Below are 13,798 nucleotides of genomic sequence, written 5' to 3'. Positions count from 1 at the left end.
GAGTGACTTCAAAATTGTACCTCATATGAACTTGCAAGTGTGTAGAAATCATAAATAATTTTTAATGAAAAACATATATGGTTTCTACACACATTCATGTCCAATATGAGGTACAATCTTGAGGTCGCTTCAGCATTATTCTATTACCCTTACATTTATTAGTATGTTATATATAATACAGTTGTTTGGAAAAAATGAAATTCTAATATTTGAGGATTTAATAGATTGGAGAGAGTACCACGTGGCTTCTTGTGAGTGGAGATCAAAATGTGACTCCCATCTTTTTATCAATGCATGTCTGGTGGTTGCCATTAATTATTTACATATATATAGAAAAGAAAGAAGAAGTAGCTGTCTTATTATGAAAACAACATGAGTTTGTCTCAATTATGTCTCCCTCACCCCACGGACCGGATATTTGTTTCTTAAAAAATAAAACTCTCTTTTTATATTATATTATATAAAAGAATCATTTAAACAACAAGTTTTTGTGGTCCACGTCAACTACATTTAAGAGAAAAGCTTTATTTAAATAAACACACGTGTCCCCCAACAAGTTTATGAGATCCGTTTTAAGTGCTTTTCCTTTTCCTTTTCCTTCACTCATACTTGCTTTCTCCACTTGTTATTTTGATGATGATTTAGAGTTTTGGTCGACATACCCACTCATCGTCTTAAAAATATCCTTTTGACTTGGATCTTCTCTTAGAGATCTATAAAAATGACCTTAATGCCCTTATCTTCAACCTCATAAGTAAAAAATTTTATCCTCTCCTTAACATTACAAATCTCTTCGAAGAGGAAGATAAGTTTCTACTTGAAGATGATGTTGAATTGATTAAAATTAATTTACCATAGAGTTTGAAGATAATGAATTATTGAAGTAAATAAAGGATAGTGATAGTAAATGAATGCATTTTATGAAATATTATATTAGTAGACTCAAATCACCATTCTATTATTCTTCCTCTTTAATTTTTTTTTTTTTGATAGATGGGACACATGAGGCTCTATTTGGATGGGATACACATGAGGAATCCTCTTAGTAGTACCTTTTCTTTTATTATTATTATTATTATTATTTCTAGTGGTTGGATGTATTGTCATCCTTTCATAAAGGTTTGGGTGCTAGATAATAAAGATACTTAAAACATTTGACTTCTAGAGTTTTTCCAACTCTTTCAACACCTCTCATTCATCTTAGGGTTTTATTTAGTTCACAAATATCTCCCTTTATAGGAAGCTATACCCTTTTACCAAAACCAGAGGGAAGCACGTGAACCGTTTCAATTTAGAGACTAATAATGAAAAGCTAATCCAAGCAATGAGTTTGTGGTGGAGATTGGTGTGAGAAAGTTTGGATGGTTTTGAGGATGGATGTGAAAGGATCCCCTTTCAAATTGAAAAACACGAGCTTTCGATTCTACATTTCGTCATTATATTGGAAGCCAAGTTGACGTACTATTTTTAGAGATATTAATAGCAAACCCCCCACAAAGAGCTTCATAACAAAGTCGAAATTTCTCGTGAGCCCTAACCGATATTTGTTTTTTAAAATGCATTTATTTTGGCATAGCATCTATGTGCCAATTTTTCGATGGTAAATATTAGGAAATCATATTCCCATAAATAAGTAAAACAATATAGCTGGCCATGCAGAATACATGATTGCCTCCACAATTAATTGTATGAAATTTCAACATATTTCCATTTTCACACAACACTAGACAACAAAATTAATATATACTATATTTTGCACATTACAGTGGAAAAGCCACAATTCATTTCAATGATATTTTCCTAAATAGTAAATCACTATAAATATTTGCACCTCCAAATTTTTAACAGACAAAGAGGCACAAAAACACAGATAAATCAAAACAGGTGAAAAAAAAAAAAAAAGGGAAGATGTACCACAACAAAACATGATTACTCAATGCACTGGTATTTCCAGTGCTACTAGCCAAAACCTCCCAATTCAAATTCATCGTCAATCTACTATTACATCTGCCATACTACAGAGAAAGCAAAATAAGATGTATTTTAAGCAAACCAATACTTGAAACGCCAGAAACTTTGGCAAACCAAAACCAATGATGAACTGTAAAGAATCACTTCAACGTGGATCTCTTCAATCTAATATTATCAAATATCAAAACCTCCTATTATGGGATTTTGCAGAACGGATTAAAACTGTGAAAATTAGCTGTGTTTTTTTGAAGTAGATTTGTTGATTGAGAGTTAAAATGAAAGAAACATATGGCAGGGAATGGGTAAATACCTTCTGCGAAATAGTTTGAGAACACAAGAATGATGGCAGTTCAATGATGAAAACTAAGAGAGATTGAGACCAAGAAATCGCAGATTATCTAACAATGGTAATGTTTGTACAAGTAACAAGACCAAGGATGGATAGAAACAGAAAAACGTTTGAAATAAGAATTCACCATTAATGATTATGCTGTGAAAAATGCAATCCGAGATTTGAGGGATAAGTCTAATAAGAACAGGTGCTTCCACCACAAATTCCACCAATATTTAATCATACACCAAGATCAATAAACACCCAGAATGGGAAGAAGCACAGATGAGAGTTTCAGAGAGAGAGAGTTCCTTGAGGTGATTTGCGAATTTAGTTTCAGCATATTGTACTGTTGAGTAACCTAAAACTGCAAACTTCAGTCAAGCAGGAGTGCCAAAGGATGAGATAAATAAAACAACGGGGCAGATCTCATTCCAACATCTACTGCATTTCCACCAAAAAAACAGACATGCAGAAATGGCATCTGAAGTATGATTCATAATGAACAGGCTATTCATCTAGAAACCCTAATTATAGTACAACCAACCCCGAACCCTGTACCTAAAACTTGTCCTCCCTCGAAAAAAAATATAACCCTAACAATCACTAAACCTGAAACTTTGTCCTAAACCCAAGAGTAATCATAACCATAGGGATGATTGTTTGTTGGGTCAAGTCCACAACTAATCTTTTATTAAATGTATTACTGACGTCCAAATATATCTTACTGTTAGGAACATCCGGGAATCGAAGAGAAGTCATGCCGGGAAATATTGTCAATTTTTTTTACCGTCCAGTTTTTCATCCTTGTGCTCTTGATTTTCCGGTTTCCATCATTTGTGGGGTGCAAAGTCCCTTTCAAGATAGCCTGCTTTCAAGGTAGCTCATTTGGTCAGTTGCTTGCAACAGAATTCTGACCGTGAAACATATAATCTCTAGGCACATCGTCATAATCAATATCTGCTCCCTTTGCAAAGCTAGGGGCGAGAATACACCAATCACCTCCTTATGTATTGCACTTTCACTAGTACTCTATGGTCTCATCTTCTATCTCAAAGCCAAATCTGCGCTCTCTCTTTTCCTTGGTAGGCATTCTACGACTTTTAAATGCTTAAGAGAACATTGTTGGGGTTAATCCCGTTGGGAAGGAGGTTCACCAAGCCATCACAACTTATTAGATTTTAATTTCATTCTGATTCAAGTTCTGCAGGTAGCAATTAGAGGATTTCGTATTCATGTGGTGTGCGTGATCGTAGATGGGGAAGATATCCAGTTGATTGGTTTCTTATTTTCATGTTTTCGGCTTTTTGCTAGAGTTCCCCTTGTCCTCCTATTTGTAGTTCACTTTGATGTTTTAATATAGACTTGCATTTAACTTTTAAAAAAAATAACTTATAACCCTAATCCTAACTCAACCCCCATCCTAGTCCAAATTGTACTCTAAACCTAAACAAGGCACCATGAACAGAGAATGTCTGCTGGAATCCATGCATCCATTGGTGTCAGATGCCAGAAAGGAGCGAACGAGAACAGTTGGGCTCCACACAGAGAGAGAGAGAGAGAGAGAGAGATGAGGCAGTATCCCATAAAACATACACATTATGAGCAGCAGTGAATAAAGTTGTGGTTATTACTGAGCATGGTTTCCGGCATGAAAATCATTTTAAAGAGCATGGCACAACACCGGAAATATGATGGGTTACACAAGCATCAAAGACAAGGCAAGATACACAACCAATGAAGGAAAGGAAGAACCTACTAAGATCTAAGATAATCAAAGATGAAGAAAAGAGTTAGCAATACAGATATATCCCAAAATGTAAGAGAGCTGAATTCACACACACGTGATCTCGAATGGCTAATTCAAGGAAGAAATAGATAGAAGTTCTATAGGGAATCCTAGGAACATGAACTTTATCTCCGGCAGAATACCTAAAGGAACTACATAAGAGGAATTCTTCAGCGAAGAAAAGCTCCAAAGAAAAACTAGATATCACCTTCAAGTACCAGGAAAGTATTCTCAAAGCTTAGGTAGCCATTATGAATGCTTGAATCAAGTTTTCAGCTGCCCGTTTCTGCTCTGATGTGCCTGAGATCTGAGCCATGCGATCGCCACGAGATGATTTCGAGTCAAGAATCTCTATAATTGCTCCGGAAATCTGGCACAAAAACAAGCAGTCCTCAACATGAGACTAGATGAACAACTGCTATTTTATATTTTAAAGAATCAAATGGTAATGAAATTACAACATAAGAGCATCAGAGATCAAATACAGGGCCAAGGCAACAAGAACACTCAATACTTTTTTCTATTTAACACCCCATATGGATGTTAACAGAACATTCATCAGAATCCCTAAATATCATAAATTAAAAGCTAATTTGAACAGACCCCTCAAGGTAATAAACCATCTCATCAGAATCCCTAAATATCATAAATTAAAAGCTAATTTGAACAGACCCCTCAAGGTAATAAACCATCTTGCACAAGGTAATAAACCATAAATAATAATAACAATAAAATTAAAATCCAGCAATTTGTACCATCTATTCAACCAAATCATGTGTTATATGATTGACTGGTTTTCTCTTCTCCATTACAATGATAGCTTGAGGTGACAAATCAAGTCTTCTCAATCATGATTTGTGAGCACTCAAATGTGAATGTTTGAGGACTTCAGGGACTTGATTTGTGATCTATTTATAAATTCTACGTTTCAATGGTGGATCATGCTTTGGGAAATATAAAGTGACCATAATCATCATCAACATCAGCTTTTGTGCCTTGTCCCCACTACACTGGATTGGCAACACAAATCTTAAAAAAAAAAAAAAAAATCCTATTTTGTCATTCAATTCAATATTCAACCATATCTTCAATCAAGGCAATTCTTCATATCATTAATTACTGCCTCGCAGACCTTCCTCCCCTTTTTTTAGCTTTGCACAAAAGTGCTCCTTCTCACTAGTGCCGTCAAACAGTCGGCACATGCCCAGCAAAAGCCATAAAACCAATATATAAATAACTTTTCATTTGATAAAGCTTGAGGGTTGTAATACCACAGCTTTGGTATAATACCTTGGTTACTGTAAGAATGTCAACAAAAGTATATTAAAGAATACTTTATTCATTGTTCAGTAAAATTTAAATGACACACTTGCATTATCTCCACATGACTGTGATACGGAGTCCAACACAGAAAATTCTTGGAAAATGGAGGTATGACAAAGCAGATATCTCTTCCATAATTAGATATATACTTTATCTATTCACACTCAGCATAATTAGATAATCGTTATTCACATATTTTTATGGAAGAGATATGACAGCATCGAAAAGAAAGATGGTCAGAATCAATTTATGTCAAAAGTGATCAACATATGAGTGTTGTAAATTTCCAGTCCTATTCCTCCAATGTTCACCACTTGTCCAATTCTCCATTAGTAGGTTATTTATGAACTATCGGGCAAATAATTTTGATATTCTAGATCTTATCAGAATTGAATTGGATTGTAAAATCTTCAGGAGTAGGATCCAAAGTAATAAGAGTAAGATTAAATGCATTCTCTCCACAACATCGAAATCTTAAAGCCCCAAAACAACTACATCTACGAGGGAAAGCAACCCTCTTGTAGACAATAAACCAACAATGTAGCACCCAAAGTAAGTGTATATAATAAATTCCTCAGAAAGAATGTTGTCCAGTCCAATACTTTTTCCAGGAATTAAGAAGGCAACAAAACCCACCTTCCGAATGTTAGCTATATTTGCTCCACCTTTTCCCATCACTTTACCAACTGCATTTGAGGGGATCAACATCTCAAGAGCTGAAGGTGGCTGCAATCTATACAAAGGCATGAGACATAGGACACAGTCAAATAAATAATATGAAAATATAACTGAATTAAACACTACTAAGAACTATTGGGTGTGAAACACAAACCCTGTATACTGCTTAGACGAATATGACGAAATGGATCCATAGCCATTCTCTCCAACCTTAAAAAAGGCAAGACCAAATAACGAAGGTTAACAAAATGAGGAAGAGGAGAATTCAAAAAGTATTACAAATGCAAGAAAAATCCATGGTCAAAAACCAAACACAGTAATGTAAGTAAACACTGTAGTGTGCATCCAAGAGAGGGAGGGGAAGTGTGTTACAGCCCTTGTAATACTTGGCAACTACAAAACAATTAACGAGTATTTTTATATAAATCAGCACAACTTAATCTGTGGGACCATCTAGATCTCCTATACAAAATCAGCCTAATTTGATAATCCTAAGCATACAATTAGTAGGGTCTGTTTTTTAGCAAGTACATAGGAGAAACTAATTACAGAAGAGATCAAGAGAAAGATTCAATGGTTAGAAAGTAAGATCTGGTAGGTTGATTGTTGGTCTAAGAGATCTTAGACAGTGTTCTTGACAGTCCAAATAATGTGCACCACTTGCATCAAGTGGAAAATCGGGTAATCACATTTTAATCCATTGTACCTTCATTACTGAAATTAGGGTTTATTTTCTCTCTTTTACAAATTGATTGGGTTTTCCCTTCACCTGTTGTGCCTCTTTTGTTGGGTGGAATCATAATTTTTTTTTCTAGCAGGAAGAGAGATCTCTGGGCTATCACTCCTTTTACATTGGTTGGGGTATTTGGAAGGAGAGAAACAGATGGATCTTCCAGGAAAAGCAGCAGTCAGTTAGAGAAGTGGTTTTGGAGATTCTGTGTCTTCTCTTTTTGTGGTGCAAGCTGAATAAAGACTTTCAAGGGGTTTTCTTCGAGGACATTGTGTTTAGATGGGACGAGCTCTGCTTCTTATAGTAGCTTTAGTTCTGTAGTTCTTTTGGCCTTTTTTTGGTTTTTGTCTTCTCTCTCTTTGTTTTTCTTTTTGTATCTTGGAAGATTTCTCAACCTCCGCCTTTTCTCTTTAATAAAATTTATACTTATAAAAAAAAGATGTATAATGTTAAAAAAAAATCTAAAAATTCAAGAGTTCTGCTGAAAACAGCAAAATAAAGAAAGAAATAAAAAATGAAAAAACATTCTCACTAGCTCTAACAAGTGTGGGGTGTATGGAGGGAGCCGCCATATAATGGCACTTTGATGAATACACATGTTGACTTCTTAAAATATAATGGCACTCTGCTAGACGATAAAATAAACAGTCCCAAAATGTCTAAACATTAGATGTTCATATTTATCTGAACAGGTTAATATTTTCCCTAGGTCTCCATGGTGGGGCCAAATTAACATCTCCCAAACCACAAGGATATGCTACTAAGCAACAAAGTTAATGGGAGATCTTCAAATACCTAATCCTGGTTTATTCATCTGAAATCTGAAATCTGAAAATAATAGAATAAAAAAAAAGTTTGCATAGGAAGCTGAATGAAACATACCGACGATGATCCATATCCATAAAGGCTGCTAGAGGGAAGTATGCCCAGGCCACCTCCACTTTCAGTCCTATGATCATAACCTAAAGGAGCAACCGGGGGAACACTAGGGAAAACAGAAGGTACCGAAAGACCACCACCACCAGAGTACATAGAATCAGCATTAGGGGGGTTGCGACCACCATCTCTATCTTTTAAGGCATCATCTCGGAGCCTCAAAACGATCTGCACAAGTGCATCTCTTACACTATCAACCTCTCCAACCACCTAATCAAGCAACAAACAACATTGATATAAGAAAAGGCCAGTGGGTATATAGAAAAAACGACTAGAGGAATTAACATACTTCAACAAGCTCGTCATTTACTCCGGCACACTTGGGCTTCTCACTTTTTGAGATACGAACATCAGCTTTGGTTCTCTTTCGTATTTCATTTATAATTGAACCACTCTTTCCAATAATACACCCAATAATCTTAGATGGAACAAGGAGACGGATGGTGATAGTGTCATCATCATCGTCGTTTATCTTCCCTTGAAGCAGTAGAACAGCTTCAACTGCAATGGACTTCAGATCATCTGGAGACTGCCAACCAATAGTTATTAACATGAGCACTACATTGTAGATGAGAGGCAAAAAACATCAAGAAAGAGCATCACCAAGAGTCTTTCCCTTTTTTCTCTTTTCCAGTTTCAAGCAAATAACAGAGGTGGACATAAGGGCTTATTGTCAATCAATATTTTCAGAGGCTAAGGCGTAAGGAAAGGCACTCAGCTGGCCAGCGCAAGGCGAAAGCTTCACATGCATGATTGTTTTAAATGAATAATATGATATAAAAACTCAATATTACGATAGCCAGTACATATTTATAAATTTCAAATCCACACAATCGAATTTCAAGTTTTAATCCATAACAATAAATAATAATAGAAAATATTTTTACTTTATAATTTAGCTAAATAGAAATACTTTGTATTAGAATAGTTGAAAGTCTCTATAATAGCTATTTATTTATATTCATTACAAAAATACAATTAAATATAATATTTTCACACTTTATCTATATAATACTAAATACTATGAAAATTACGTTTTCTTTGTATATATTACTATTCTATATTCAAATTCATTTCTAAATGTTCCAATTACATTGCGTACTAGCAGTAACAAAGAAATACAAGTAATATATATATATAACCTTACTTAGATAATAAAAACGAAATAAAGAAGTAAATTGGCAAGAAAAGAATAAGGAAAATGAGGAAGAAATGGATTATTTTAAATACAAAAAGCGTAAAGCATATGCCTTTTAGGTGCCTCGTGGTTTGAGGTGTAAGCCTTAGCTGCTTTAAGGTTTCAAGTTTCAACCTTAAGTGCCTCAGGGCGTTTTTAACGAGCCTTATCTTGAGGCACGCCTCGAGGAGCAAGCCTCAGCCCCACCTCTCAAAATATTGTTTATAACTTCATACCCTGTCTAGAGGGCTTATCAAATTAAAGGGAAAATAAAAAGTAAAAGAAAAAATAAAAGAAAAATCAAACCTCTGTAGACGTGATAGTTATGATGCACTCGTCCCGATCATCCTTGGTATCATCAACCTCAACACGAGCACCGCTCACCTGCCTCACACTTTTAATAGAACTCCCTCCCTTGCCAATAACACGCCCAATCTTATCAGAGGGGCACAACAATCTTACTAGTAATTCCTCAATTGAGTGGGAGCATCATAACCCGAAACTACAGGAAGCGCAGATGAATAGATGGGCCATGTGCTCCTTTTTTCCGAGTAATCATGGAGATCAGATACATGTGGTGTAGCACCTATGACAGAGTGAACAGATCGAGAAGAGGGAGCAATAGGATCTGCACCAGTATAGAAGCCACCAGCTTGGTAAATAGGAACGTCTGATGGGATAATGATGCTCGGAGTAGCTTCAGATATGGTAGTCTCAAGAGAAATATCTTCTTTTGGGGAGAACTTGTACATGATCGCAGATACTTCATACAATGCTTTCTTCACTGCTTCCGCATCACCTGTAATCTACCCACAGCAATAACAGCTCAAGATCAGATATAATAAAGCAAATGAAAATCGATCATGCAACAAATCAGAGAGAAATAAAACAAATGAAATTTCACATGCAGGAGAAAAAAAAAGATCATTGCATTTTATGTGGATGCAGATCTTAGCGTTGCCTAATTACTACATTGATTCTTCACATCTCCAGAGATTCCCATATTAATATAAGTATTACACTATTACTTGCTGGCCTTTGCAGGGCTATTACAATCAATATGCATGAAGATTTAATATGTTCAGATAATTAATAGAGGTATAGAAGCACAATGAAAAAAAATAAAGAAATATATAATAAAAAGTAAAAGCAAATCTTTGACAGCCATGAAGGAGAGTTTTACATTAAATGTAACATACGCACGCACACATAAAATATTGATTTTGAGTGCTGATTCTTTAAACTCTGAAATTAAACATAGATAATACGTTACCATCTAAAATTCAATGCATTTAACATCTACTTAAAAGACCTTTCATTTTGACAATAAGCATGAGCATCTGAGTTGTGCACATGTACATCAAACATTGATCAAAGGGGCAATGATATAAGGATAAAAACCACAAGACAAATGTAAAAAAGCATGAACATAACTCTTCACTTCTAGGTATAATGTAATACCACAATGAAATGGTTACATTTTAATTTTTCTAAAACCATAGAAATCCCTCTTATCATTTCTACAAGCTATATATTTAACATAACAAATTTACAACCCAATCATTACTTGAAAGAAAAAAGTTCAATATGTTGAGAATAATTATTTACCATAACAAAGTTGTCGAAGTCCATTGCACATGAATGAGTGGGGTCATCGACATCCTTGGGCGAAACTTTGATGTTTGTCCTAGTCTTGCTTCTCAATTTTTTAATGGTAGCCCCAGCCTTGCCAATGATATTTGCTGCTTGGCTAGTTGGAACAAGAATGTGAGCCTCCTCTTTCTCTTTTCGTTTCTTGTCAGAATCCCCAGCAGAAGCCAATGCATTAGCTATGGCGGCATTCACTTTCAGAAGTGCATCTTGTGCAGGGCAGAGAGGCTCCATTTCGTCATCATCATCATCAACTTCCACATTTTTCTTTTCTTTTACATAGCAATATATTGTGATGACCCTCTCTTTTGCGCCAGGAAAGGGGTCCACAACTTTGATCCTTGCCCTAGTATCTTGTCTTATTGAATTTATCACTTTCCCACTCTTACCAATCACACTTCCTATAACACTATCGGGACAGAGTATCCGATAAACAATCAACTCATCATCATCCCATGTTTCCTCTTTGTTGTTTGTCCGCCTCTTCTGGTGGTAGGCATCCCTGTCTTGATCTTTCTGGGAACGGTAACGTTTGCCTGTCTCACCCATAGGAACTGCTTCCTGAGAGCACGCAATACAGTAATAGTGTAAGTCAAAATCAGCAAACATGTTTAGATTGACAATTGGACGAGACATGGAAAAATAATAATACGACAAAGAAAAAAGTAAAAAAAATATCTAAAAAATGAAAAAAATAAAGAAGTGACCACAGTTGTATTAACAACTTAATAAATCAACATCTGAAAGATATATTACACCAACCCTCTTTCAGAATGCATTCTTTTATAGAAAATCATAAAATTTAGTTAGAATGTGTGCCAAGGTGCATCTGGATTTGTCGATACATGTCTAACTTTAATATCCTAAACATGCATCGTCCTTATTGCAACAGATTTTAGTGGCGGATAAATAAATAATAATAATAAATCTGCCACTATTGCACCCACAATTTGTTTTTCCACTCTTAATTGCCCCCACAACTATTGTTTTTCACTCTTAGTTGTCCCCACAAAAAAAATTCTAAAAATTCAACAGGTAGTGATGGGAAGGTGGAGGGTGGGGGTACTGAACAGTCTTAAAGCTTTGTTGGTCTGCACTACCAACCCCAACACAGAAGGCAACACTATATATTTCCTGGTATCAAAATAAAGGAACAATTCGGCAGAAAATTTTAAACTTTAAAACAAAGAAAGAAATACGACTAAATAAGAAGAAGCAATGAGGAACCAAAAGAAATCTATCCAAGAACATACCAAGAATCTAGGGTTTCCGGCTTCCAGGAGAGATGCACAACCAGAATCTGTAACGAACACAATTCGTAAACAAATTTTAGTTTAAAAAAAAAAAAAAAAAAGACAAATTAGTAGAATTTTAAACCACACACGACAAGTATATCAGTTAAAAGAAAAAGCAGACAGTCATACCTCTAATAGCATAAACAGAGAGAGAAGGAGAGTTGTCAAGCGAAGCAGAACCGTAACCCTAGAAAAATGACGACGGAAAGTAGTAGCAGTAAGCTTAGCTACGAACGCCAAAGCTGAGAGACTTTTATCTACGGGCTAGGGCTGGGTATCCAACCGGTTTCTGCGGTAAATTTAAAATGAAACTCGCAGTAAATGGGCTTCCGGTTATGTGGGCCGGGGTCTGATCCACACTTATTACTGAATGTTTAACCGGTCATGAAATAAAAATTTTACTCAGATTTTGATATTTTATATGGGGTCTGATTTTGACTCCAATCCTTTTTAAAAAATTCATATCTTATCCTAAAAATCTCTCTCTTTAATTTTTCATTCATTCTTTTTTTTTTTTTTCCTTCCTATCTTTCCCTCCAAAACTTATTTCTCTTTTCTCAAAGAAAAAAAAAATATTTCTTCTCAAAATATTACATAAATATATATTATTTTAAAAGAAATATATAAAAAGAGTTATGATAATCTGACGCCCCCTACGCCTCATCACATTTGCGTCGGGATACATAAGGCAAATGATTTACAATTCTGTTATGAGAGTGTTACTTGGAGGGGAGTCAAAAAATCATTAGTTATATAAAAATAACAAGATAAAAATTAAAAAATCATAAAATTTAAGTTTACAAAAAATTATAAAATTTAAAGTAATTGAAATTTTGGAAAATATGAGAAGAGTAAAGTGTATAAAGAATGAGTGTATATGAGAAGTGTCCGAGAATAAGGCTATCAATAGATAGTTATCAAATCGGATATGGGATTACTCGACTTTCAAATCTAGAAATAATAATAATAATAATAATAAACATAAAAATAAACAAGCATTAATATCCAAATTCGAATCCAAACAAATCATTGGTCTACAATTCGATCGGATACTTGGATTAACAAAATTATCATATAAGTTATTGGGAGCCCAACCAAATATATGAATAAGGCGTAATCCAACCCTGCCCCAGCTCAAGAACACCACCCAAACTTAGCAGCCCATTTGACTATGAAGCCATATATCAAAATTTTTCAAAGCACATAAGTCAACAAAACAATTAAACTAGTGCAAGTTATCAACTTTTCCCCCTTTGTTTAATCATAGCTGTTATTTGAATATAATTTCTTTTTAACAAAAAGCAGTAGCATCTCTGGAAAGATGAATTACACAAGAAAAATTAGGATGACAGACTAGACTATTTCTCAAGTGAGGTAGGAGGTATCCATCAACTTAGAGGAAAGCAAAGCTAACTTGGTGAAACTAGATGTGGGAATATGCTTTATATGAGAGGGCTTGGCTCAGGGGCTGTACCTGGATTAACAAAACAAAACAGAATAAATAATTAGAGATCAATAACAAGAACGAGGCTATAAAGATAATTAAACTCTAGGAAAATGAACTAAATAATAAAGATATTACCACTCCCACTAATAATAATTGAGATTACACACAAATACCACCTCATTAAGTGGAAAATATTTATGTCCACGATGAATGTTAATTTATAAATTAGGAAGTTAAAAAAGGGAAATGATGATAAGACCTTTTAGGTACTAATTGTAAGAATGAGATAAAAGAAAAATATAAACTTACCTCATGCTGGTCCAAATAGGTTCAACCCATGTTTTTTCCTTGTTTAAGAAATTGAAAAATTTTAGATTTTTAAAAATAAGTACAGTAATAAAATAAAAATTAAAAGAAATTAACTTCCCACAGTTATAATGAGTGAAGATTGACATTACCACTGAAAATACG

At 34.7% G+C, this 13,798-nt stretch overlaps 1 protein-coding gene across 1 annotated transcript; it reads right to left on the bottom strand.

The window, feature by feature from the left end:
• Positions 1 to 3,687: 3,687 nt before the first annotated feature.
• LOC147392482 (KH domain-containing protein At4g18375-like) lies at positions 3,688 to 12,175 on the bottom strand. The gene is given in 9 exon segments (XM_086458091.1): positions 3,688 to 4,461; positions 6,051 to 6,147; positions 6,247 to 6,302; positions 7,705 to 7,968; positions 8,048 to 8,287; positions 9,242 to 9,411; positions 9,414 to 9,741; positions 10,544 to 11,146; positions 12,010 to 12,175. Coding segments are annotated over 9 exon segments (1,902 nt in total). The 5' UTR covers positions 12,022 to 12,175; the 3' UTR covers positions 3,688 to 4,329.
• Between the last annotated feature and the right edge of the window lie 1,623 nt (positions 12,176 to 13,798).

This window comes from Akebia trifoliata, chromosome 11 (genome assembly GCF_017979445.1).
Source record: "Akebia trifoliata isolate Shusen 1 chromosome 11, ASM1797944v1, whole genome shotgun sequence".
Lineage (NCBI taxonomy): Eukaryota > Viridiplantae > Streptophyta > Magnoliopsida > Ranunculales > Lardizabalaceae > Akebia > Akebia trifoliata.
Note: the sequence above shows the minus strand (reverse complement) of the source record. Positions and strands in the feature narration are given on the sequence as shown.